At 41.9% G+C, this 25142-nt stretch overlaps 1 protein-coding gene across 8 annotated transcripts in view; it reads left to right on the top strand.

Moving 5' to 3' along the window:
- The window catches only part of DGUOK (deoxyguanosine kinase), a 31497-nt gene extending 6769 nt beyond the window's left edge, over nt 1-24728 (top strand). The window contains exons 2-10 of one of the 8 annotated variants that reach the window (XM_070511950.1): nt 1657-1826; nt 3633-3745; nt 10894-10994; nt 11333-11403; nt 11646-11833; nt 15264-15411; nt 20991-21106; nt 21696-21792; nt 22250-24728. In XM_070511950.1, coding sequence (XP_070368051.1) covers nt 11682-11833; nt 15264-15411; nt 20991-21106; nt 21696-21792; nt 22250-22276 — 540 coding nt within the window. In that variant the 5' untranslated portion in view covers nt 1657-1826; nt 3633-3745; nt 10894-10994; nt 11333-11403; nt 11646-11681 and the 3' untranslated portion in view covers nt 22277-24728. The remainder of the gene's footprint in view (nt 1-1656; nt 1827-3632; nt 3746-10893; nt 10995-11332; nt 11404-11645; nt 11834-15263; nt 15412-20990; nt 21107-21695; nt 21793-22249) is intronic. The other 7 variants (XM_044772676.2, XM_070511948.1, XM_070511949.1 and 4 more) reach the window with 7 other exon arrangements.
- The last annotated feature ends 414 nt before the right edge of the window (nt 24729-25142 follow it).

Here is a 25142-nt window from a genome sequence, read left to right as displayed (position 1 = left end):
GTTACAATCAGGTATCACAGCACTAAAAAGTTATGCTGTCTGGTTGTCATATAAATATATAACTTTGAGTTGTTTTTTAAAATAATTATTCTACATCTGTGGGTGGTGCCTGGCACAGCTGAGTTCCATCGGAATGCAGGTTAAGAAATACTGCCCTGTAGGTAAATGACCCAGGCTCCAAGCCCTACAGCCACGGGGATGGCACAGCCCTTAGGACCTTCTACCACCATTTACTGTCATTGTTTCCTGAAGCTGACTTTTGATTACTAAACTGGCTTTCCAGAAGCTTTGGAATGGGGAGTGGGGTACAGGGTGGGTGTGTGGCCCTGGTGTGATTGTTCCAGTAATTGGAACTGTGTGTTTCCCATTACATCTCATTTGTTGGCATTCCAGGTTTTGGGTGTTTAAATGGCATGAGTCGGTTTCTCAGACTCCTGACTGCCCTTTGATGAACTAATCGTGTCTGATCTCAGAGTTGAACTTCCTAACCCTCAGGGTCCTTCCTTTCCATCTGCAATAGTTTTTTAGGTAATTGTTTTTAACTTTTAAAAAATTTAAATAATTCTAACAATCCTTTAATCCCACTCATTTAACAACTCATTTACCTTCATCTTTTCATATTAATTAAAATAGCTTTTCAGCTGATAGGCAGGCACCATGTTTTAGTTTTAATTCACAACCTGCAATCTAAGTATTGACCATCTGTGCCACATATTTTCAGCTAGGGGCTATTAAGGGCAGGCAGGTATCTGATAATGTACAAACTCAACCAATTTGTAATTCCTGCCACTCTGTTAGGTACTTCCTGATGAGCCCAGAGGGTTTTATTTCGTAGTTTGGTATGTGGTTTTGGAACCTATATTTTTAAAAAACCACCTGTGTTGATTTTGATCAGATCATTCTGGATAACAATCTCAAATGTAAGTATGCATCAGGATCACTTTGGGCATACTTTAAAAAATGTGGATTCCTGGGACCCAACCCCAGAGATTCAGATCCTGTTAGGAAACCAAAATTGAGACCCATGAAACAGTCGAAGCAATTAAATGCTAACCATTTCATAGGCAGTTAATTCTTGTTTGACTGAAGTGCCCAGGGTGGTAGGAATTGGGTGTGAGCTAGAGAAGTCCTGAACTTCCTGGAAGAGGCAGGACCTTAGGCTTGGTGGGGGAAAGGGTTTAGGCCTAGGAGAGCAGGGGAAGGCGTTCATTCATTGAAGTGTGGGAAGAGCAGAGGCTGAGCAAATTTGCAAAGGCACACATGAGTTGGGTGGAGGGGGGACTGTGAGAGGAGCGTGACTGTGCAGAATGCACAGATTCATGTTGTTTGTTCTTACCCTGTGTGTTCAGAGAGGAGTTGGAGTGGTGTGTAATAAATATCACATATTGCCTGTGTAGGCTCTTCTGCTGAGGCATCTCTTCACTTCCAGTTGGTAACCATGAGTGGCTGATAGAATTGACTAGAAGGGTGCCTCTCTTCCTTCTCTTGGTTCCATTTGGATTCCTCCTAAGGCTGGAACTCACTTGAGAAAGGCCATCTCTGATAGAGGAGATTGAGCTCCAGACACATTCTTAAGGTTCACTTTTTGATTTTTAACAGATGTGGGTTTCAGAGGGAACAGAAATTAATAACATATTGTGTTTTATTCATTGTCAGGTTATTAGACTGGGCTTTGGTTCCTGCCCTGGAGGAGCCCCATCTTCTACCTGGAGAAACAATTAAAATTGCAGTGATGGAGTCTTACCCTGAATCCCAGACCAAGCACAAAGGAGGATTAGCAGATCCAGCTTAGAAGTGTCAGGGTCTGGAAAGGCTTCACGCAGGAGGTACATCTGAGCAGAATCTTAAAGGTTGAGTAGGAGCTGGCCAGGTGAGGAGAGGAGGTGTTTCAGGAAATGGGAGAGCATAGGCAAAGTCACATTCGCAGGAGAGAACATGGCATGATTGGAGTTGCAAGGAGTTTGGTCCAGCAGGAGCTCAGGATGCCAGAAGGGAAGCTGAGGCCTGAGTGGTGTGTGCGGGGGCCAGACCTTGGTGTGTCTCCTAGACCATACTAAAAGCTTGGGTTTTGTCATGAGGGCAATAAGGAGCTGTCAGAGGGTTTCAAGCATTGTTATTTTGTGTTCACTGTGGCTGTAGTATGGACGGAGGATTAAAGAGGGCAAGACTGGAGTCAGAGAGGCAAGAGATGATGAGAACCTGGTCTTGAGTGTGGATGGAAGTGGGAATGGAGAGAAAAGGACAGATGGGGAAAATTGGGGATGTGGTGGGAAGTTCGGTGTGGTAGGGAAGATGATGACTTCATAGGGAGTGTACTGACTTTGGAGTGTTTGTGGGACATCCAAGTGGAGATGTTTGGAGGGCTCTTGGATAGTGAGTCTGGAGCCCAGGAAGGTATGGGCCAGACGTTGGTGTAAATGGGAGAAGATAACCCATTGCCCTTAGAATAGATTCAGACTTCTTACCATGGCTACAAGGCCCTGCGTGACCTGGCCTGTCCTGCCTACCTGCTTCTCCACACATCTGGAGCCACTCTTCTCCCTCGCTTGACCATGCTATAGTGGCTCAGGCTTCTTGTAGGCCTGATTTCTCTCTTCTATCTTGTTGTGCACTAAGTTCTTTCTCTTTTCCCAGCCTTTGTTGATGCTGCTCCCTCTGCCAGGATTACACGTCCCCCACCCTTGGCCTGACTAACTTCTTATCTTTCATGTCTTACCTCAGATATCATTTTTTTTAGAGGAAACTTCTCTGACCTCCTGAGCTATAAAAATTCCATCTTGAATTTTTATTTCCTAGCACTTAACACCATTTGTTATTAGCTACTTCTGTGTTTGTTTAGTATCTATCTCCCATACAAGCCCTCTGAGGGCAAAATCCATCCTGTGTTTTGTTTACCATCTACCCCCAGTGCTGGACAGTCCTGAGCACGTAGTAAGCACTCCATGAATATTGGTTAGATTTGTTGAATGAATGATGGCCATAATCTTTATTTCCTATCTTGAAAAACTTGCAATTTTTACAGTGTCACAGAATAAATAGAACTATGATTTAAGCTTTATAAGTTAAGTAGCTGATTTCATCTGCTTTTGATAGTCTAGTACATTTTCAACTGTTATTAAATACACTTTGCCTCTGGGAGGTTGGGACGTTAAAATTGCAAATCAAGGGGCTGGCCCCGTGGCCGAGCGGTTAAGTTCGCGTGCTGCGCTGCAGGCGGCCCAGTGTTTCGTTGGTTCGAATCCTGGGCGCGGACACGACACTGCTCATCAAACCACGCTGAGGCAGCGTCCCACATGCCACAACTAGAAGGACCCACAACGAAGAATATACAACTATGTACCGGGGGGCTTTGGGGAGAAAAAGGAAATAATAAAAATCTTTAAAAAAAAAAAAAAATTGCAAATCAAATCTTAAGGATATTTTTTCTCCCTGTTCCCTGTGGTCATTATGATGAGTCAGTTAACATGGCCTAACCCATCGTCATTCTAACAGTGGTATGGCTGCTGAGTTTTGAAATTGGAAAAACTGGGACTTGTTGCCTTGAGTTGGGCGTTTGTGGCAGAGTTTAGTAGCAGCCTTCTCCTTCAGCCTTGATTTGGGAAGTGTCCCAATACGCGCTGTTTGCATTGCAGCTGTGGGAAAGTCCACCTTTGTGAAGTTACTCATGAAAACGTACCCAGAGTGGCACATAGCTACAGAACCTGTAGCAACATGGCAGAATATCCAGGCTGTTGGCACCCAAAAAGTAAGTTTTCAGTTGTGGTGGGTAGTTGTCAGGGCATGGGTGAATAAACTAATTGTAATAATCTAATTTGCTCTGAGTAGGTGAAGTAGCCCAGTTTGTCTCCTTCTTAAAATGCCTGCATTCCAGAAAACAGACCACATACACCAGAGAGGATATGACTTGTTTGAATATGTTTAGTTTTTATTTTTGTGGTTTTTACATGTCTACATAAGTGACCGCCTCTGTTCTTTGTGGTTTCCCAAAGCATGTCCAGCCATCCTGGCTTTGAAGATTAATTTTGTCATTCCTACCCTTAAGTATGTTACTGAAGCTGAGCATCAGGATTAATAGTTAATTACAGTGATTTTAACTTATTTATGAAGTCTTAGGAATTAGAAGGGACCTTAGAGAGCCTCTTGTCACACTTTGAGTCAATGCAGAAATAATAGCTAACATTTATAAAGTACATACTATGGGCCAGACATTATACTATGCCAAGCACTGTACATTTCACCTGTGCCTCGTACCTTAGGCCCTGGTGTTAGGTCTACTGCTTTGGGAAGGGCCATAGTGTTGTTTTCAACACCAGCCACATCCGTGTGAGTAGGGAAGGACCAGTTAGGACATGAACCTTAGAGGGAGTGGAGAGAGTGGCAGCACCATACCTCAATCTCGGCATACTTCTCCTGCAGCCACTGAGAACATTCACTGAGTGGATCGTTCTGGTTTTTAACAGCTCCAATTGTTAGAAAGTTCTTGTATGAGCCACTTTGCATCCCTGTGACTCTGGCTCGTTGATTCAATTTCTGCCTCTTAAGTCTTTTAACTTTTCCACCTGGCAGCCTTTCCTATAGTTGAAGGCAATGATTTTCCTGCTCTTTCTCCCTATTAGGTCTTCTCTGTTTCAAGCCAAGCACCATTTTCCTCCAGACTGTGTCTCAGTCTGGAGTAACTTTGTCTAGGTGAGGAGCTCCAGTTTGATAGTTTTCCACTTAGAATTCACTGAGAGTAGGACTCAGAGATGAACTGGACATTCTGTCTGGATGTAGTCTTAAACGGTACAGAGTATCATAGAACTAGTTCTGGGTTCCATTTTTCTGTTATTCCAACGCAGAATTGTGTTACCTTTTTTGGCAGGCACATCATGCTTATTGAGGATATTTGTTTTTTAAATTGTTTGTTTATATGTATGTATGTGTGGGAGTATTCGTGAAATTAACTTTTCCATTTAGAAAACAAATTATGTGTCTTTTCCTGAGTATGCCATAGGTCACCTGCTGTGGGGATTTAAAAATATGTCCACAAATTGTTTGATACTCTTTCCTTCAAGATACTCTTTCCTTCAAGGTCAGGGGGACCTTAGTTCTCCCCTTGAGTGTGGGCTGGACTTAGTGACTTACTTCTAATGAATAGAATGTAGCAGGGATGACAGAGTGTGACTTTCTGGGGTAGGTCATGAAAGACATTGTGTCTTCCATCTTGTTCTCTCTCAATCACTTTGGGCTCTGGGGATGCCAGCTGCCACGTCGTGAAGCATCCCCTGTCTGTGAAGAGGCCCACGCAGCAAGGAACTGAGTCCTCCTGCCAACAAGTATGTGAGTGAGTCTTCTTGGAAGTGGATCCTTCAGCCCCAGTCAAGTCTGCCTTTGATGTTAAAGTTTAAAAAGACCTCTCACAGCCCAAGATTATAAAAACGTGTACCTACATTTCTTTCTCTTGCTTTTACTTAGTTTTACTTTTTTGTGCAACTTTAAAAATTATAGAAGTCTAGTTTTCCCCAAATATTTACTTGTCCCAGTAGTATCATTGTTAGTTTATTCCTGAATGGTTATATGTTTTGTTGTTGTTGTGACTGGCATCTGTTTTCCCATCATCTTTTTCAAACTGCTTACAGTCAAGCATTACCTAATGACATTTTGGTCAGTGAGGGACTGTATGTACATTGGTGGTCCCATAAGGTTAGTGCCACATAGCCTGGGTGTGTAGTAGGCTATACCATCTAGGTTTGTGCAAGTGCACTCTATGATGGTTGCACAACAATGAAATCACTTAACAATGGATTCTCAGAACGCATCTCCGTCATTGAGCAATGCATGACTGTATTGCTGTTTTTTAAAAATGCAGTTGATTTTTGTATTTGTTTTGTGTGACTTAATTCTCATATTAATTTTTATTTTTGCTTTATTTGAGGTTTAGAAAATAATAGTTTTCTCTAAATACTAATCATTTGTAAGAGTTTTCCAATATTCATACCTCATTTCTATTTTCTTGTTTTCTTTCATTGGATAGAAGTTCCAGAACAATACTAAATAATAGCAATGATGGTAGTCACCCTTATCTTGTTTTGTCTTTAATGAAATTACCTCTGTTGTATCACTGTTAAGTTCTGTGATTGTTACTCATTTCAATAGACCATGTGGAGGAAGTACCCTTCTATTACTAGGATATTAACTATTTTTTTCAGGATGAATTGTTGAATTTTCATCAAAAGCCTTTTTAGCATCTAGTGAGATAACCGTGGGGTTTTTCTTTTTTAATCTCTTCGTATTAGTCATAGATGTGATGATGGTACCATCTTCACATCCCCAGAATGAACCCTGTGGTCATGGTGTACTGTTCTACTGATTTGCTAATATGTTGTTTGGAATTTTGCATGTATATTGATGTTTAATTGGTATTGCTATTTGTGTGTACAGTTTTTGACAGGTTTTACCATCAGGGTTGTGAAAATGAAGTGAGAAGCTTTGCATTGTTCTTAGCGTAGGAACGATCTATTCCTTGAAGGTATGATAGAAATCATTTTTGAAATTATATGTATTCAGTGATATTTGGGGGAATAGTTATTGGGCAAGTGTTTCTTTTTCAATTATTATTCAGGGGTTTTTTTTAACCTCCTTGAGTCAATTTTGATCATTTTGTTTTCTTAGAAAATTGCCCTTTTTTGAGATTTTTGAAATTTAATAGTGTAAAATTAGTATGTATCCTTTTATACTTTAAACTCTTCTGTATCCAGAAGTGTTGTAGCTTTTGTCTGATATTGTTTATTTGTGTGACTATTTTGGGAGGGGTAGATTTGATGGATGATTTTCTATTTATTTGACCTTTTTTTTTTTTTGAGGAAGGTTAGTCCTGAGCTAACATCTGCTGCCAATCCTCCTCTTTTTTGCTGAGGAAGACTGGCCCTGAGCTAACATCCATGCCTATCTTCCTCTACTTTATATATGGGACACCTACCACAACATGGCTTGGGAAGCAGTGTGTAGGTCTGCACCCAGGATCCAGACTAGTGAACCCTGGGCCACCAAAGTGGTACGTGCAAACTTAACCGCTGTGCCACTGGGCTGGCCCCTGTCCTTTTTTAAAAGACCCAATTAATGGATTTTATTTTTTAATTCTATGAGAGCTTGCATTCTAATTCATTAATTTTTGCCTTTAAATTTGTTCCTTTCTTTCTCAGAATTTCTTTGCATTTTGAAAGCTCTTTAAATTGAATGATTAGGTTGTGTATTTTCTTTTTTCTGCCTTAATAATAGAAGGATTTGCACCTGGAAATTTTCTTTGTGGGATAAATTTTGGCCCTATCTTCTAGATTTTGACAGATTTTAACTGAAATTTCTAAAGAGTTTGTAACTATAGGTTTGATTTATTCTTTGCCCAAAAATTATTTTTAAGGTATTTTACATTTTCTGAGTAGATTTTGTGCATGCTTTATTTTGTTATGGTCAGACAATGTGGCTTAGCAGTTTCTAATGGGGGAACTTACTGAGGTTTTCTTCATGGCTTATGTATGATCAATTTTTTTGTATGATCAATTTTGGTAAAAGTGCCATGGACTTTTCAGAAGAATATGTATTATCTGTAAGGTATGGAGTTTGATGTGACATTTTATAAATTCTAAGATGCCATTGATTGTATGGCGTATAATTTAATAACACTTCTAAGGAATAATTAAAATGTCTGTTAATTTTAACTTAATAAACATTGTAAGATGTATCTCAGTTTCAAATATATGAAAAAAATCATGATTTAGGGTCTTATCCTCCAAGTTCTCATTTTTGGGGTCTACTTCTTATGTTAAATTCTGAGAGAAGTCTGTTAAAGTTTTGTGCTTGTATTGTGTTTTGTCCGTTTCTCCTTGTATTTTTAATTGGTTTTTCTCTATTTTTATATATCTCAATGCTTTGTTATTCCGCATAAAAAGGTTCATGACTTCTTTGTGGCATATTTATTGGGTTATTAGTATAAAAAATTCTCTTGTAGCGTTTAATGCTCTTTTTTTTTAATGCAGTTTTGCCGCATATATTTCCTTTTTATTTGCGTCTCCCTGATGGATTTTGCGTTCATTTCTCTTCAATTATGTCTTCTTGTTTTAGGTGTTTCTCTTATGAACACGATTTTTAGTTTTTCCCCAATCTGAGAGTTTGCCTTTCCTGGGAATTTTTCTCTTTTATTATGATTATGTTTAATTTATGCCTGCCACCTTATTTTGTGCTTTTATCTCCCTTTTTTTCTTTTTGCTATATTTAAATTTTTCTTTCATTTTTCTCCTTCATTCATACTGGAAATTCACTATTTTTATTCTACCAGTGGAAACATTTAAGTTAAAAATACATATGTTTAAACCTGTCTATCAATGTTAATGGAGTCTCTGTGAAAGAAAAAAAAACCCAACTCTACTACTTTTTTATTACCTTCTTCTCCAGATTCTATCCCCCAGATATATTGAAGTCATCTGAGATTGTGTAGATCCAGAATGTTTTTACATTGTGAAATTTCTCCTTTAACAATAGGAATTGGCATTAAACTTCATAACCACATTGATAATAGTTACTTTATACTTAACTCTGTTCTACTGGTTGGTCACTGACCACTGTTTTCTCATTACCACATCTTCCCATTTCTTAACTCTTTATTTTGATTATTTTTTTCAGTTGGTTGAAATATATTTTAGAGAAATTTTTTTTAGAAAGGGTATGTGGGTGTTGTAATTTCTGAGTGATTGCTTGTCTAAAAATGTCTTTCTTTTGCTCCAGAATGTAAAAAGTAGTTTCTGTGCTAGAGAAGGCTCTGATCCTTTTTTCCCCCCCAAAATAAGTAATTCGTGTTTTTCTCCCCACTAGGTTTTTGTGTCATTTTTATGAATTGTCGACGTTTTACCAGGATAGGTCCAGTTGTGGGTACCTCTGTGTGTGTGTGTGTGTGTGTGTGTGTGTGTAAAAGCTGTATATGTAAATATATAAAAAATCTTCTCTGGTACTCAGTGAATTTCTCTGGTGGAAAGTCTCATGTCTCAGAGATTTTCTTCAACTTTTTCTTTGATTTTAGCTTCTTTTTCATCTGATCAGTTCCTTCTAACTATAATTCCTACTGTACCATGGTTTCAAACTTTATTTCTGTTCTTAAATACCTAGAGGTACTACATGTTTCTCTTAAACAGTGATTCTCAGTGATGGTGAAATTTGCTGAGAGGGAGACGTATCTTACAAGTTGTGGTCTTCCTCTGCTCACCTCTTTTTTTGTTGTGGGTGGCATTTCACTTCTGTGTATTGGACTCTTGTCACATGAGAATGAAAATTGTTTCCTTGGTTGGGTAGCTTTGTCTAAGCTGTGGGTACTGTGAAGTTACAGATCATTCTAACCCCTATTTGGGAAGTTGTTTGATACAAAATTGTGTTAATTTCTGTGAGGTGAAACACAAGTGACATTACATCTTGATGTGTCTCTCCAGAGTAAAGAAAGAAAAAGCAAAAAATTACCCTACCACTATATTACAATGTATATTGGATCTCCTCATTGTAGCCTGCATGTCTTTTCATTTCTTTCTTAATTTTCTGCTTTTTTTTTCTTGTTTAGGAAGAATTTCTTGAGCTGATATCATATGTGACATTCACTAAATAGGTTGACTGCAGTGTACGGTCTGCTGGTTATTCTCTTCAGTGGGGGTTTTGTTTTGGCAATTCCATTTTCCCTTCTAAGAATGTTCTTTTCATATTGCTCCTTTTTTATGATAGCCTGTTCTTATCAATGTGGCAATCTCTCGAATCTCATTGAGACTTTTCTGTTTTCTCCTGTTTCTGACTACAACCTTGTCTCCTAAGAGGGTGCTTGTCCAGAGCACGTGGATTGGTCCTCTCCTTTTAAATTGCTGAATATTTTTATGTCCAATGATTGTCCCTCTGTTTGTGTATATGTTTGAAGGGGTGTTTGCATTTGTTCTGTAGCTGAGATGGGTTCTTTCAGAAGTGATGCAGGCCTCTGTACAGTTTTTGTTCTGGAACAGTCTCCCTTTGGTAGCCCAGAGCCTGCTGGTGGAATAGCCCCCGCCCAGTCGACCTAGTACATTCGCCAGCACAGCACCCCACTCTATTCAACAGGGTTCCATGCAGTCTCAGAACTAAGCTACACACCAAGGGCTCCACCGTCTCTAGTGACACCGTCAGATACTCGAGGAGATTCAAATTTGTCCGCCTGCTTCTACCTCCGCTCTCAGCCAGGAGCCATCTCTGAGGCTGGTGTGTGTTTGTGGTTTGGGGGATTGGAAGGAGGGAAATCATTTGGTGATCCACTCTGCTCTACTCATTGCTCCTGCTGAAGCCTCCCAAAGGGCCGGGACCCTTCTTGAGAATCTAGGGGTGATGTTGAGCCAAATTGTACCACTTGTTACCTAACTTTTTCCCCCTCCTTTATCTTTGTCTCCACCTGAAATGCTTTCTTAATCCCCATTTCCACCTGTGGAAATTCCACATATCGTTCACTTCCCAGCTTAATGCTACCTTATTCCAGAAACTTCCTCAGATTTCCTCTACCGTATGTGGTAACCTCTTCATCACAAGTTCTGCCTTGTATTCTAGCTCTTTATATCCTTTTCACTCCCTTTCAAGGAGCATCGTGAGCTCCTTGAGTTTGGGAGCTGTGTCTTGCTTGCCTTTATATGAAGTATTAGAATGAGGAAGTTAGAGAAAGCCAGGTTTGAATCTGCATTCAATACTTACTCGCCATGAGACTTTGGACAAGTAAGTTACTTAACCTTTCTGAGTGGATTTTCTCCTCAGGAAAATGGGCATAACAATGGTACCCATCTCATAAAGCTGTTTTGAAGATTAAATGAGATAACATAGCACAGTGAACGTTGAAATAAATCTTAGTTTTGTCTTCTGTCCTCTTTACAGCACCCAGCCCATGTAGGCCTCATCCACACAAGCCTTCCGTTAGTGGTGACTGAGTGAATGCAGATCCAAAGTGCTTTGTGCAAAACTCCCTTTGGCCCAGAGTAAGTGGCAGAGCCCAGGAGAGAATCCAGGGTTCATGAGTATCCCACACGTGTTCCCACCCACACGGGCCGAGTAAGTGGGTCTTCAAACGCCTTTCATAAAATCTCTGGAAAGGCGGAGGAAGGTTTCTTTAACAAATCATAGCCCTTCTATGAGAGAGAGAACTGGTTGGTTGGTTGGGTTTTCAGATAATCAGTTGCTTTCTTGTCTGGGTTGAAGTTTTATAAAGAAATAGCCACAAATGGAAGATCAAAAGAGAGACAGCGCAGTGTTACAGTGGAAAGATTGGATTCCAGATAGAGTTCTAGGTGGTTGTTGATTGTTAACTCCTCCTCAGACCGACTCCTCAAACCCAGCAATCAGCGAATGCGCTAATTCTGTGTGTGGTTCGTCCTCTGCTCCTCTCTGGTATGTTAAAGGTGGCGTGTCATCTCCCTCTGTCAGATTCTTATCTTACAAGGTCAGAAATCTCTTCCTTGATGATGTGGTTTCGACTAAGTGGGGGATGTGACTCTATCTTTTTAGTGGAAGGAAACTTTTGTAATTGCTTCCCTCATTGATTATTAAACCTGTAGGGGAGGGGGAGAGGTAAACACCATGAAATAAATATGCCTTCTAGGAAATTCTCCTCTTTTGTAATTTCCCCGTAGGCCTGCACTACCCAAAGTCTTGGAAACTTGCTGGATATGATGTACCAGGAGCCAGCACGATGGTCCTACATGTTCCAGACATTTTCTTTTATGAGCCGCCTGAAAATACAGTTGGAGCCCCTCCCTGAGAAACTCTTACAGGCCGGGAAGGCAGTCCAGATCTTTGAGAGGTCTGTGTACAGTGACAGGTAAGACCCGGAGCCCTCCCCGGACACAGGCCCCCATGCTCCGCACTGCTTGTTTTCTCTCTGGTGAAAATTGTACTTTGAAAATTTCCCTTCTTTGTAAGAACAATGCTACACAGATTTGTTCGGACTTATAATTTCACAGAGTTACCGTATATATCAAGAAAGGAAATTGTGTTTTTCATAAACTGAATGCATTTAATTTCCCTCATTGCCACTGATTATGTTTTCTTATTCTTTTCTGGCATAGAGGCAAGCTGGTAGCTACCTACTACAACCGTTACATGCAGGAAGGCAGAATACACACTTAAGTAGCAGCATATGTTCTAGGAAACCAAATGAATCAGTGGTTGGGTTATCACCTTGAAGAAAAAAACGGGGAATTACAATTTGCATTTCTAAAATGACATGAGAAATACATTAATCCTTTTTTTATTCTTCAAGAAAGGATTTCTAAGTAGAAGTAGCACATTTGTGAAACTGGCTTCTGTCTTGGATTTAAGAATCCTTTTTCGACCCCTTATTATGTGACAGGGCTTATGCTGGCCAAAGTCTGTAATGGACATCCAGTGCTGATGTCAGGTCAAGGGAGGGCATCATCTTGACCCCTGAGAGGGTGATGTGGAGTCACCGTGAATGAAGCCTAGCAGCTAGCTTGGGAATTCCGCCGGTGGTTCCAGAGGAACTAGTCCGTCTAGGCTCCGGAGTCCCTGGCTCTGCTGCAAGAACAGGCTGTGACTTGTGTTTAAGCCGTTTGGAGACGAAGTGAGGGTGCCTGGCTCTGGACACTCCTGAGAGCTTTTTTATCTGAAGGCTATGAATGCCTTGTGTCACTGTGAAATGGTGGCTCAAAGCATGACAGTCTATCTTAGCCCCTTTGAGTTATCAAAATGGAAAATGCTGCGTTTTCATTGTCCATTCACTTCTGAAGACACTAAGTTGGGTACCCATTAATTCCAAATTAGACAAACTAGTTCTACTTCTTAGTGCTCCCATAAAGCCTCCTAGAGGAAAAATATAAGGGTACGTTTATACGTGTATGATTTTTTTTTTTAACATTACCTAGAAATCACACAAGATATGTAAAACAAACCGTATGGGCTGCGCATTCCTTCTCTATGTGCCCCAAGAGAGAGCCTACTCTTTATAAAAGCTAACTATGAATTATGAATGGTTGGGCTATAGATTTGGGTTCTTTTTCAACTGTTGGATATACTACTCCCTATTTTCCTCTCTCCTCTCCCAAGCCATCCCTCTTAGACTAGGAAAGTGACTTGCTGTAACCACCTGGGTTGCTTGGAAACATATTAACTGTTGGTCTTTGGATTTCCAGCCCTTTAGTAAGGTAGGCATGTGAGTGACCCCTCAGAAATAGAAATACTTTGTTTAGAAGCTGCAAGATCTTAACACTTACTTGTAAAGGAAGAGATGAGAATTGATTACTCTGTAGGCAGGTACCACATTCTACATGTTTTCTTCAGAGGGGCATTTTTGAGACAGAAAGGATAACTAATTACACATTCTCATCCTGAAGGTAATTGAAAGCCTTTCCAGTCTTTTAAAAATTCATTCATTCATTTGTTGGCTCAGCACAAGTTTATTGAATGCCACCTGTGTTCAGGCACCAGGCTGGGTCTGGGGGCTGCAGCAGTAAGCAGAGCAGACCCAGGCCCTGCCTTCATGGTGAAATCAGCCTAACAGGGGACTCTGAGACTGCACATGTGCTCATGTGTGTTTTTTGTGTTCCAAAGAAGGAGCGCAGGTAGGTTGGGAGAGTGAATAACAGGGAGGAAGAAATCTAAATCTTTTCTCTTTAAATTAAAGAAAACAATAGCATGTGGTTTTAGGGCAGGGACCCTGATGCCCAGGTCCTTAAGCTCGTTCCTCTCTGTAGCCCCTGTACTCAGACTGCAGTAGTTCGCTCCCCTTAGCTCTCAGCACCACACTCTTCTGCTCCCTCTCCCCAGCAGCACCAGCCTGGGAGAAATAAAGAAATACTTATCCTCAAAAAAGGGGAGGGCTCCTTTTATAGGACTTATTAGCAGATGTTTAATTTTTCTTTATAAGATTTAATTTCCATATTGCCTGTGAAGAAGCTGAAAACATTTTTCAGAACTTGAGTTACAAAAGTCACCTTTTTTTCCTTTGTTGCCATCGCCTAGACTATAGCTAAATCATTCCAGACTGGGAGAGTTGACTACTGGCGCTCCCAAATTGGTCTTTTCATAGCCTAGCAAAAAAGTAGTTATAATAACAACTAAGATGTCTTGAATACTGTGTGCCATTCACTCTTCTAAGCACCATGTGAGGATTATGTACCATCCTCATAATGACTCTATGAGTTAGGTTCCTCTGTTATCTCTTTTACAGAGGAAGAAACAGGCAGAGATGGTTTGATGACTTGCCCATGGTGACACAGCTAGTGAATTTCGGAGCCAGGTTCAGACTCAGGAATGTGACTCTGCAACCCATTCTCTTAATTGCAACACTTGTAGCCTCGGATGTGTACTTCCCTGAGCCATTTGTACACAAGGATTCTGAATTTCATTTTCCCAGAACTAGCTAGTTGCTGAGCGTTGCCTTAGAAACTGGAGTTCATTGTTTAGGATGTAAATTGTGTTTTGTATTAAGATGCCTGAGGTTTGAGAGCAGAATTGACCCTTCTGAAGTAAGGGTTTCTGCTTAGCTCCAATTTCCTATTTACCAGATGCTCCTTTAGTTGTGGACGTAAGCAGGGGGCAAAGCTAGTTTGATTTTTAGATTTCGCTTTCTTGTATCTGGATTGGAAGCTCAGCAGCAGAGGAAACGAGTAAATAAGAGCCCATGTGTGCTTTGGAGGAGAGTCTGCTTACTTGGTAATATTGCAGTCAGTAGGAAGTGCGCTTCCTGCTCCAGAGGTGACACCTCTTAAATGCAGTTCCTTCTTCACTTCTCAACTAGAGGAAAGGCTGGCTTAGCAGCCTGAAGACTCAGAAGCCCTCAGTCCTTAAATGAAATGTGGTGGGTGCTTTACACTAGATTGTTTTTTTGCTTAGGAGCTTGCTACAATAATAATAAGGAAATCTCAAAAGTTTGAGTTTACTTGCACCATTTGCTGTATGTTCTGACTGGTTTCCAGAGGGAAGGTTGTTAGGGACCACTGATAGTCTCTTCCAGGGCCCCTTTTCTTCCAGTGGAGTAATCCATCTGGAGAGCTGTGATTTGGACCTCTAAAGGCTAGATGCTATTTCATACCTTAGTGTTGAGCAAGGAAGGAGATAATAGGTTAAAAATTCAGATTTTTTACAGATTTATGAGGAGCTAGAAAGATTAAGTGGTTTGAATAGACATGGAACAAGTTGGTTATTGATTTGTCTGCTTCTCTTTCTCTTTTGCCTTTCACTCCATTTCTCATTTTTCTCCCCTCCCCCATCCCACTTACATTTCCAACCAGGTATATCTTTGCAAAGAATCTTTTTGAAAATGGTTCCCTCAGTGACATCGAATGGCATATCTATCAGGAGTGGCATTCTTTTCTCCTGCAGGAGTTTGCCAGCCGGCTCAGATTACATGGCTTCATCTACCTCCGGGCCACTCCCCAGGTAACACAGAACCTAAAGCTTTAGGCTTTAGGGCCATATTAAACTTAAGAGGTGATGTTCTCCAAGCCCCTGATTTTCTGGTTGGAGAAATTAGATTGCAGGTATTATCTGAAGCACAGAGAGTCATGGGTAAACAGCATCCCATTCTACCACTGAGCACCCATTTCCCATAGGTGTTCTGCAGCAGAAGGCTAAAGCAATTGACTATTCGTAGAAAGGGTTCCTCCTAATGTAGCAACAATAGAGAGAAAATTGGGTGTTGTCTTATCACCCAGGGTTGGCAGGTTGGACCCTCTGACCAGGTAACCATAATCAGTTGTCTCAGCTTTTCCTTCCCTCTAAGTGGGTCATCAGAGTCTGTGGTGGTCTTGATGGTTTCCTGAATAGGATGTAGAGAGGAAGAGATGGAGGGTTTCCTCACCTCATCCTGATACTGCCCTAATTTGTAACCTCCTTTTGAACCTTGAGAATGCCACTGGTAAGGCAGGAAGGACTACAGAAGTTGTATTCCAGGACTCTGACTTGGACCATGGAGCCATTCTAGCTCACAACAGGATGACATCATGGCAGGAGCACTAAAGTCTCTGGAGACAGCAGTGGTCCCTGGCCTCTACTGACAGGCAGTGACTGTGGGCGCCCCTGGAAACCTTTCTCCTGGAGGGGTCCTTGTCTGTCAAATCCAGTGGCTCAGTCGAGTGATCTCTAAGGACTCTTCTGGAGTACAATTCTGAGTTAAGGCAGGAGGTGTTTTTTGAGAGATGTGTTGCTCTCAGGCTTTGAGACATATAGGTAGTGTACAGTCAAATGCCAGATATACCACATAATCTTGGGAGGGAAAGCTCTCTTCAGTCTAGAGGCCGTGCTTTTTAGAGACAGGACTGAGCCTTGTGGACAGGAGGAAGCCTGAGAGCAGACCGGGTCAGAAAACAGCTGGGAGAGGCCCTGTCTGTTGCACAGGCTTGCAAGAGCTGGAGAAGAGAGGACTGGAAAGAAGGGCCTCACTTCAGGAAGGTGGCAGCCTGGAAAGAGGCCCTGGAGTGTGACTGGGACCAGATATTGGGCTCTTTGTGTCGGCAGTTTCTGGAGATTGTGAGGCAGAAGCTAGGTCATGGGAGGAAATCAAGAGATTCCACAGAAATAAAGGTCTAAGGTTTAAAGTGAAACTCAACTAGAGATGCAGTGAAGCCAGAGGGCTGAGAACCTTCTGTGAAAAGAACCAAGCTGAAACTGGCTGGGTCACATTTATATGACTTCTTTCAGTAGTCTTCACTGCCTGGAGCAGGAATAGAAGAGGTAAATTACGTAGGTGACCATCCTGTTGGGGTGGGAATTGGTGTTGGTGTAGGGGAAAAGGAGATCTCTGCCTAAGGGGATGGTTTGAAGTAGCTGAGTGTCGGGTTCAGGATGAGAGGAAAGTCTTGGTCCTCCAGAAGGCTCATGGCCTGGGCAAAAGTTGAAGGAGAGCTCCATGGATTTGAACTGAATTGAGACTATGGTTGGAATTTGAAGAGGTGGCATGTTTTCCAGTAGGAGTTGTGGGATGGATGGCTGAAAAAGCAGTAGGTTGAGGGGCTAAGCATAAGAAGAACTGAGAGTGCTGACCTGATCTTTTCCAAGAGAAGCAGAACTTCAGCGTAATCAGCTCAGTGCCGTGAAGGCGGTGTCGGCAATGAGGAAGTGGGTGGACTTGTTCCTGAGAGTGAAACAGGGTGCTGGGCTGGCTGTAGAGGCTTTGTTTCTGGGGAGCTGAGATCGAACTCAGACACCGGGACCCAGCAAGGGAAGCAAGAAAGTCTGCCTCACGTCTTTGTGCACCCGGAATGACTTTCTGAGAAGGGGACGATGATGACGGTGGTGGTGGTGATTATTACGGTGTGGCTGATACATCTTTTTTGAAGAAACTAATTGAGATATTTCAGCTAGGGTAAAATAAGGGGAGTTGAAGGATTTTTACAACTTAATGGTAGAAAAAGAAAAACTGCATATTCATTTTGAGATTGGATGGGGATTTTGGTGCTGTTTTGATGGCATTAGAGCTGGGGACTCAGGAATGCCGGTATCCTTCCCCTGAAGTCGCCCTGACCTCTTTTGTGAGATTCAAAGGTAACTATATCCAAGAGAAGAGCAGAACCGAAGTGAAAACATCTCTATGTAAAAAGCTATGCAAGTACCCAGTACTTCACTGCAGAGCCCTGGTAAATCTGGAGTTTAGCGCATGAGAGATGGACCTAAGTGGGCCCTTTTGCTCCTGTCCACCTACTCTCCTAAAGTCTAAAAAGTGAGCAAGCCAATAACAAAGAAGCATCAGAAAAGAAATGGCTGGGCCTCAGTGTCCCCACGCAGACCCATGGGATCAAGGAGAGAGAGTGCAGCCAACCAGTGTGCCTGACAGAGCCAGGCCCTGCCTGGGACCGTTTGCAGCTGAGACGGCATGCTGGAAATGCCTGGGAACAAATGGCACCTGAGTTTGGGGCTTGGGAAGCACAATGGCCAGACCCACCAGCAGTCACAGTCTCGTTGCTGTCTCTGATTCCAAGCAGTCTGAGCAGCAGCTCTTCCTAGGGGGAAGTAGGTGAAGGGGGAAGATAGGCAGAAGGGTCCCTCCCTGGCCGTTGCAGCTGCACTATCTTCCCTGTTCACATTCAGCTGTGTCCTGCCATGAGGACTGAGAGGAAGAGGGACCAGACTAAAACACTGTTTGCACAGGATTTTTTTTAAAAGAATTTGTTGTAGCCGTATCAGTAAAGCAAGAATCACGAATTATGCCAAATGCTTAAAATAGGAGTTTAGCTAGATTTCTAGGGGGAAGAAAAGTTTGCTCTGTTAAGTAAATTAATGGTCAAAAGGGAAATGTTAGCCTATTTTAATAGGAGAGACCTTAACATCAATGTTTGCCTGCCAGCAATGAATGAATAATTATAGCTTTTATAAAAAGAATTGCCCTGCCCTTGTGTATAATTGAAAATATAAAGCCACATTTTAAAAGTATGCATTTTCATTAATTCTGATAATATTTTTCTCTCAAGGAGGAAAATTAGGTAGCTTGGCTATGTTTAGAAATCCTGAAGCTACGTTGCTGGTGGCCATGTAAATTTGTTAGCCTCTAAGGAGGCAGTTTGGGAGTGTATATTAGCAAGTGCACATACCTTTTGACCTATTAATAATGCTTCTTGAAATTCACTCCATAAATATGCTCCCACTTGGGCATCATGGCTCATGTGCAAGGCAGCATTGTTTGTAATAGCAAATTATTGGAAACAACCCAAGTGGTCATCAGTAGGGACGAGTTGAATATATTATGCTCCATCCATGCACTGGAAAATTCTGAAGTCATGGAAGAGAATGAGAAAGTACTGTACAATCTCCAAGACATATTGTTAAGTGAAGAAAAACAAAAACAGAGTGTATGGTAGGACACCTTTTATATGTATGGTTAAAGAAAAAAAAGGTGGAGGTAAGAATGTGTGTATGTGTCGAATATTTCTGAAAGTACACAAAAAGTTAATAACATTGGTTGTCAGTGGGGTGGAGAACTGGGTAGCTGGAAGTCAAGAGTTTAAAGCTGTGTGACTGGGGAGGTGGGGAATAAGGGGAAATGTCTTGAAGTCATCAGCAGTAAGGGTGGGGGTGTAGGAGCAGAAAGAAGGGGGAAAAAAGAGGCAGGTTCAGAGTGAAGGAAGTGGAAATGGAAAAGAGGAAGGTAGGAGAAGAAGGCAAATGGAGATAGACTAGTCAGAAATTAAAACATTGAATATATGTGACAAAAATTTATTGACCAACTACCCTGCCAGGCCTAGTACTCAACCCTGAACAAGACGGACTCTGGCCTGCCTCCTGGGTGTCCGCCAGGCACTGTGCCCTCAGAGCACCCTCTGCAGACCTCCCTGTGTCATCCGATTGAGCTGAAATGCCACTGGTGGTTTGTGTTTGCCCAGGGCGTAGCTCAGCTCTCGGAGTGGTGCTCGGTACGCTGGTACCAGAGATAAAGGGGGAGCTCCTGCCTCTTCCAGGAATCGCCTCTCTGACTGCTGGAGCCCATGCTGCGCCCTCCCTTATCTGAACTGCTGCACTTAAGATCCACACCTCACAGTATAGCACTTGATTTGCTATTTTGCATATTTCGTTTTACTTATTATCTAACTAAATTATAGGCAGGGACTTCATCTAACTTGGGACAATAATTGATTCAGGGGAAAGGGAGAAATGTGAGGGGTAAGTGCTAAAAGTATTAACCTATTAGATTTGTCTCTGTTCATCAATTTGAAAAGTTGGACATAAGATCATAAGTGAAATTTGCTTGTATGATTTCGTTTCCTTAGAGGAAAGGTAGGATGAGAAGGAAACTGCAAGGACTCTGCATCTTTGGGAATACTGTGCACGACCTTTAGAAAGTTTTTTAAGTGCTTCAAAGAGGGAAGTCCTAAATCAGTGAGTTAATCCATCTGTTCTTCCCAGGAGAGATGACATTGAATAATGAAATATTTGCCGGGTAGAGAGAGGAAGGATGGAGTTTGGGCAAAACAAACACTTGGAGCAAACATTTTGAGGTGTGAAAGAGCTTGGTCTGTGCTGCAGACAGGAGGTCAGAGCCCACTGCTCTAGCAGTGAGCCCAGGGCGGGAGCTGAGGACACCGAGATGGAGAGGGAGGAGGGGTGCCAGACCCTGGGAATGGCCTTGTGTGACAAGTAAAGGAGAAGATGACATTCTCTGAGCCACTCTGCTTCCAACGTTTCTACCAGGCGAAGGCAGAGTAGAATTATGCACACTCTGGAACGAGGGTTAGTCTCATGTCACTTTTTTTTCTTTGACTTAATGCAGATTTTGCATTGTGCTCCAGAGTGAGTGTTTGATAGGAAGTGAAAGATGTTTCAGATTACTTACCCTTTTGTAAATATGATGCTACTCAAACTTCCTTGAACCTTGGCTGATGGCTGTAGGCAGTAGGGACCCTGTGAAGTCTTTAAGCAAGGAGAGTAATGCCATCATATTGCAGTACTGTGGAAGGGTGGACTGAGGGGGACCAGCAGGAAGGAGAGAACAGCCTTGGCCAGAAACTTGACGTGCCTTACCTCTGAATCCTCACAGCGACCTGTGGGGCAAGGGGAGAATGAGGAACTGGAAGCCCACAAGATTGCACCGCTAGCACATGGTGAAGACAGGAATTTAATCCTGGACTTTCTGGCTTTAAGGCCTACACTCTTTCCATTCACTTCACCGCCTCCAGGAGGCAGAGAGCCAGAAGGCTCTTGCCATAGTCCAGATGAGAGGTGATGAGGACCTGACTAAGGCAGAGGTGAGAGGGAGGCAAGGAGAGAAACAACTAGAGAGAGATTAAAGAGAATTTAGTGACTTCCTGGATGTGGTTGGGAGGAGGAAAAAAAGGGGTAACTTCAGGTTACCGGGGTGGATGATGTTTGCTATTAAGCTGTGATTGAATAAGAAAACAAGACCGCAGAAGCAAAGTCGTGGTTTACAGCGCTCAGGATAGACATCATGAGTGGGTCTGAGAGCCCCAAGACTGCCTTGTAACAGCCAAGATAGCAAATGAGCTCCATGAGGCCCGGGAATTGTCTTTCAGGTGTGTTTGAAGAGACTGCACCAGAGGGCGAGGGAAGAGGAGAGAGGAATTGAGCTGACGTATCTCGAGCAGCTTCATGATCAGCACGAAGCCTGGCTCGTTCACAGGACAACCAAGTAAGCAGAGCAGAGAGCAGCGGCAGACAGAGGCCGCCTCCCACAGCCAGTGTTAAAGTGCAGGCGCTTCAATGTGCAGCCCCATAAGAAGATTTAGAATGTACTGGAAAAGTCAAGCATTGTCCAGCTCAGAAACTTAATATTGGATATAATCTGTATATTCCAAGAGACTTTTTATGAGATTCTATTTCTGCAGCTTTTTTAACATTCCCCTAGATTGAACATGGTGATTGGTGATGGTGGTAGTTGGCTCAGGGTGAAGGGCTGAAAAATTTTAGAGAACTTGTCAGTTTACGAAGTTGACATTGCTAGTTTTGGCCTTTACTCCCTTCGGGCTTGGTCTGCTGTCCACTTAAAACGTTTGGGGCTCTGACCTTCAGTATCATTCTCAAGACTAAAGAGAAATTTCAGCCTTCCTCTTTCCAGCCAGCTTTATTGAATTCTTTTTTTAAACTGCTGTTTGTATGCAGTTTCATTGAGAAGTCACGTGACTTTAGATCTGTTCTCTGAATTACTAAGGCTTGGTGAGTATGTGAAGCTTGGCTCAGCTCTCTTTTTCCTGTTCCCTAAATGTTTGTGCTGCTTATAGGCTGCACTTTGAGACTCTGGTGAACATTCCTGTGCTGGTGTTGGACGTGAATGATGATTTTTCTGAAGTAACTAAAGAAGAAGAACTCATGAGAAAGGTGAGGAGGACCTTAACTCCTGCTTTCTAATGGTTTTCCTTTATTGCACTTTTATCTCTGCTTCAAACTTCAGTGCCATGGACCTTGGGCTTTGCGCCTCAGATTGCATTTCACACTCCAAAGCCTGTGGGGCCTTGTACAAGTTACAAATAGAATCCCTATTCTCTAAAGTATTTTGGGCTAATAATTGTTACATAATTGACTTGTAATATGTGTTTCCCAGCTATCTTCCTCCTCTAAGGTATTCTAGAACTAGGGAAATGAGACTTCTGGATGCTATTCCCAGCTCTGCCACTTGATGCTCTATGACCCTGGGCAGGTCACGTTTCCTCTCCATACCTTTTTTCTCCTTGCTCACAGAAAACTCATGGGCTTGGCTACCTAGGCATTGTGGATATCCTCTTGTACAGGCTACTGAAAATGTGAATTTGATTCTTGGTTTTTCTCGTTCCCACAGGTAAACACGTTTGTGAAAAATCTGTAACCAATACCGGCACATTCTGGCTGTGATCTGGGCTCCCTGACTTTCTGAAGCTAGAAAAGTACTGAGCCACACACCTTTCCCTCCCACTCCCATCTCCTTTTACCCCTGGAGTGCTCTCACACTCAGTTGTATGGCTTCTGTTATCCTTAGACTTGCCATTATCTTCTTTTATATCTCAAGGACTTGTGAAATAAAGTTTCGCTTATTTTGTTAGTCCAGTTCACTCATTTCACTGTGTGTCTGTCGGTGCCTGCTCTAAACCCCCTCTAGACTAGGCTTTTCGCTTGAGAAGAGTCCTAGGTTTGTTGCTTCATGATTTCTTCACCAGCTGGACTTCCCTCTGTGTTCACTCGTTCCCTCTGACACGCCAGGTCAGGAACTGCTCTCAGGACTCCTAACTGAGCCCTGCCATGGACGTGAAGAAGGGAAGTGAAGTGGCTCAGGAGCAGATGGACGCCCAAGTGTGAGCCCACAGAGCTAGGAAATGGAGCCCGAACTCCAGGAAGCCCTTTTATCTCTTCCCATCCAGCACTCTTGGTATGGAGGATGCGATGGGGATTTACACCTTTGTCCTAGAGCTGGAGAACCTCGGCGAAAGAAAAGGAGGGAAAGAACAAATCAGGAGCCCAAAAATTCAGCGTCTGACATTTAGGGCTTGGTCATCCTGGCACTCTGGCAGCCTGCTCTAACCACCTTACCCAGTGAGTTTCAAGTGACCTTTTGGAGTGAATCTGTCTATGCTGGAAAGAAAGAAGGAAAGTAATGTTTTGTGCTGCACTTTAAACTTCAAGGACAATTTACTGTTAAGAGAGAAAAATACATGGCTCTCCAGAATTGAGTGCTCCGTTGCAAGAAGCCTGCAGGTCCATGATTTACTGAGAGCAGAATTCCTGCCCTGAGCCCTTGACAGGTGTGCAGGCACACAGGAAAGTGAATGAGCTCAGGACTCGGTCCCAGAAGACAGAAACTGTGTTTTCCTTTGTGCTTGGGAAAATGAGTGTGGGATTGGTTTCTAACACAGGTGTGATGTTTTGAAATAACAGCACAGCATTTCTTTAACCTACTTTTAAACTTTTTAACAGCTTTATTGAGATGTAACTCACATACCATACAATGCACTCATTTAAAGTGTGTAATTCAGTGGTTTTTAGTATAGTTATAGGGTTGTGCAACCATCACCACAATCAAATCCAGAATGTTTTCATCACCCCAAGAAGAAATGCCATACCAGTTAGCAGTCACTCTCCATCACCCACCCCCCTACAATCCCCACCCATCCTACTCTGCCCTAGGCAACCACCAGTCTACTTCCTGTCTTTCTAGATTTGCCTATTCTGGACATTTCATATAAATGGGATCAAATAATATATGACCTTTTGTGATTGCTTCTTTCACTTTAAAAGTTTTTAAGATTCATCCATGTTGTAACATGTATCTTTATTCCTTTTTATGGGTAAATATTTCATTTTATGAATATACCACGTCTATCCATCCGTTGATGGACATGTGGATTCCACTTTTTGGCTGTTATGAATAATACTGTTATGAAAATTCATAGACAGTCACACATTGCTTGACAGGGAAACGTTCTGAGAAATGGTCATTAGGCAATTTCATTGTTGAGTGAATATCATAGAGTGTACTTAGACAAACCTAGATGGAATAGCCTACTACACACCTAGGCTATATGGTAATAATCTTACAGGACCACCATTGTATATGCAGTCTGTCATTGATCAAAATGTTATGTGGCGATGATTGGATAAAGAAGATGTGGCATATATATATATGGAATACTACTCAGCCATAAAAAAGGACAAAGTCATCCCATTCACAACAACATGGATAGACCTTGAGGGTATTATGTTGAGTGAAATAAGCCAGACAGAGAAAGACGAACTCTGTATGACTCCACTCATAGGTGGTAGTTAACATATGGACAAAGAGAACTGATTGGTGGTTGCCAGGGGAAAGCGGGGTCGGGGGAGGGCACTAGGGGTGAAGTGGTGTAACTACAACATGACTAATAATGTACAACTGTAATTTCACAAGGATGTTAACTTTCATAACCTTAAAAAAAAAGACTACGCTTTCAAAACACATTAAAAAAGAATTAGGTACAAAACAATTTATGAAAATATTTTCTTTCAAATAAGATAGTAATAGTGCTTCTTTTTTAAAATTTACATATAACAATATCTGATTCTACAGTTGAATGATAGTAGTTTAAAAATAACTCAAAAGCTGCTTCTCTTAAAATTCAAAGTAAAATTGTATTTTGGCCTCATTGGAACCTTTTTTCCTTGAGGTAAGTGTTAACCATGCTATTCTGTATATGCTGTTAGAACTATCTTTAGTATTTCTGATCTATTTAGTCATTCTTTTATGCTTCCGGAAAGTGAATAAATCCAGGTAAAAAGAAGGTGTCGATTAAAAAAAAAAATGTTATGTGGCTTGTGACTACAAGTTTTTGTGTGGACGGATGTTTTCATTTCTCTTGGGTACATACTGAGGAATGGAATTACTGGGTCAAATGGTAACTCCATGTTTAAGTCTGAGGAACCGCTAAACTTTTCTGAAGTGGCTGCATTATTTCACATTCCCTCCAGCAATGTATTAGGATTCTGATTTCTCCATATCCTTGCCAACACTTCTGTCATTTTGAGTATAGCCATCCTAGTAGGTGTGAAGTCAAATCTCATTGTGGTTTTAATTTACAGTCCCCTGATGGCTAATAATGTTGAGCATCTTTTCATGTGTTTACTGGTCATTTGTATATCTTTGGGAAAATGTCTATTCAAATTCTTTGTCCTTTTTTTCAATTGGCTTATTTGGCTGCTTCTTAGTGAGTTGTAAGATACTTTAT

This window comes from Equus asinus, chromosome 6 (genome assembly GCF_041296235.1).
Source record: "Equus asinus isolate D_3611 breed Donkey chromosome 6, EquAss-T2T_v2, whole genome shotgun sequence".
Taxonomy (NCBI): Eukaryota; Metazoa; Chordata; class Mammalia; order Perissodactyla; family Equidae; genus Equus; species Equus asinus.
This window is presented reverse-complemented; position numbering and strand designations above follow the sequence as displayed.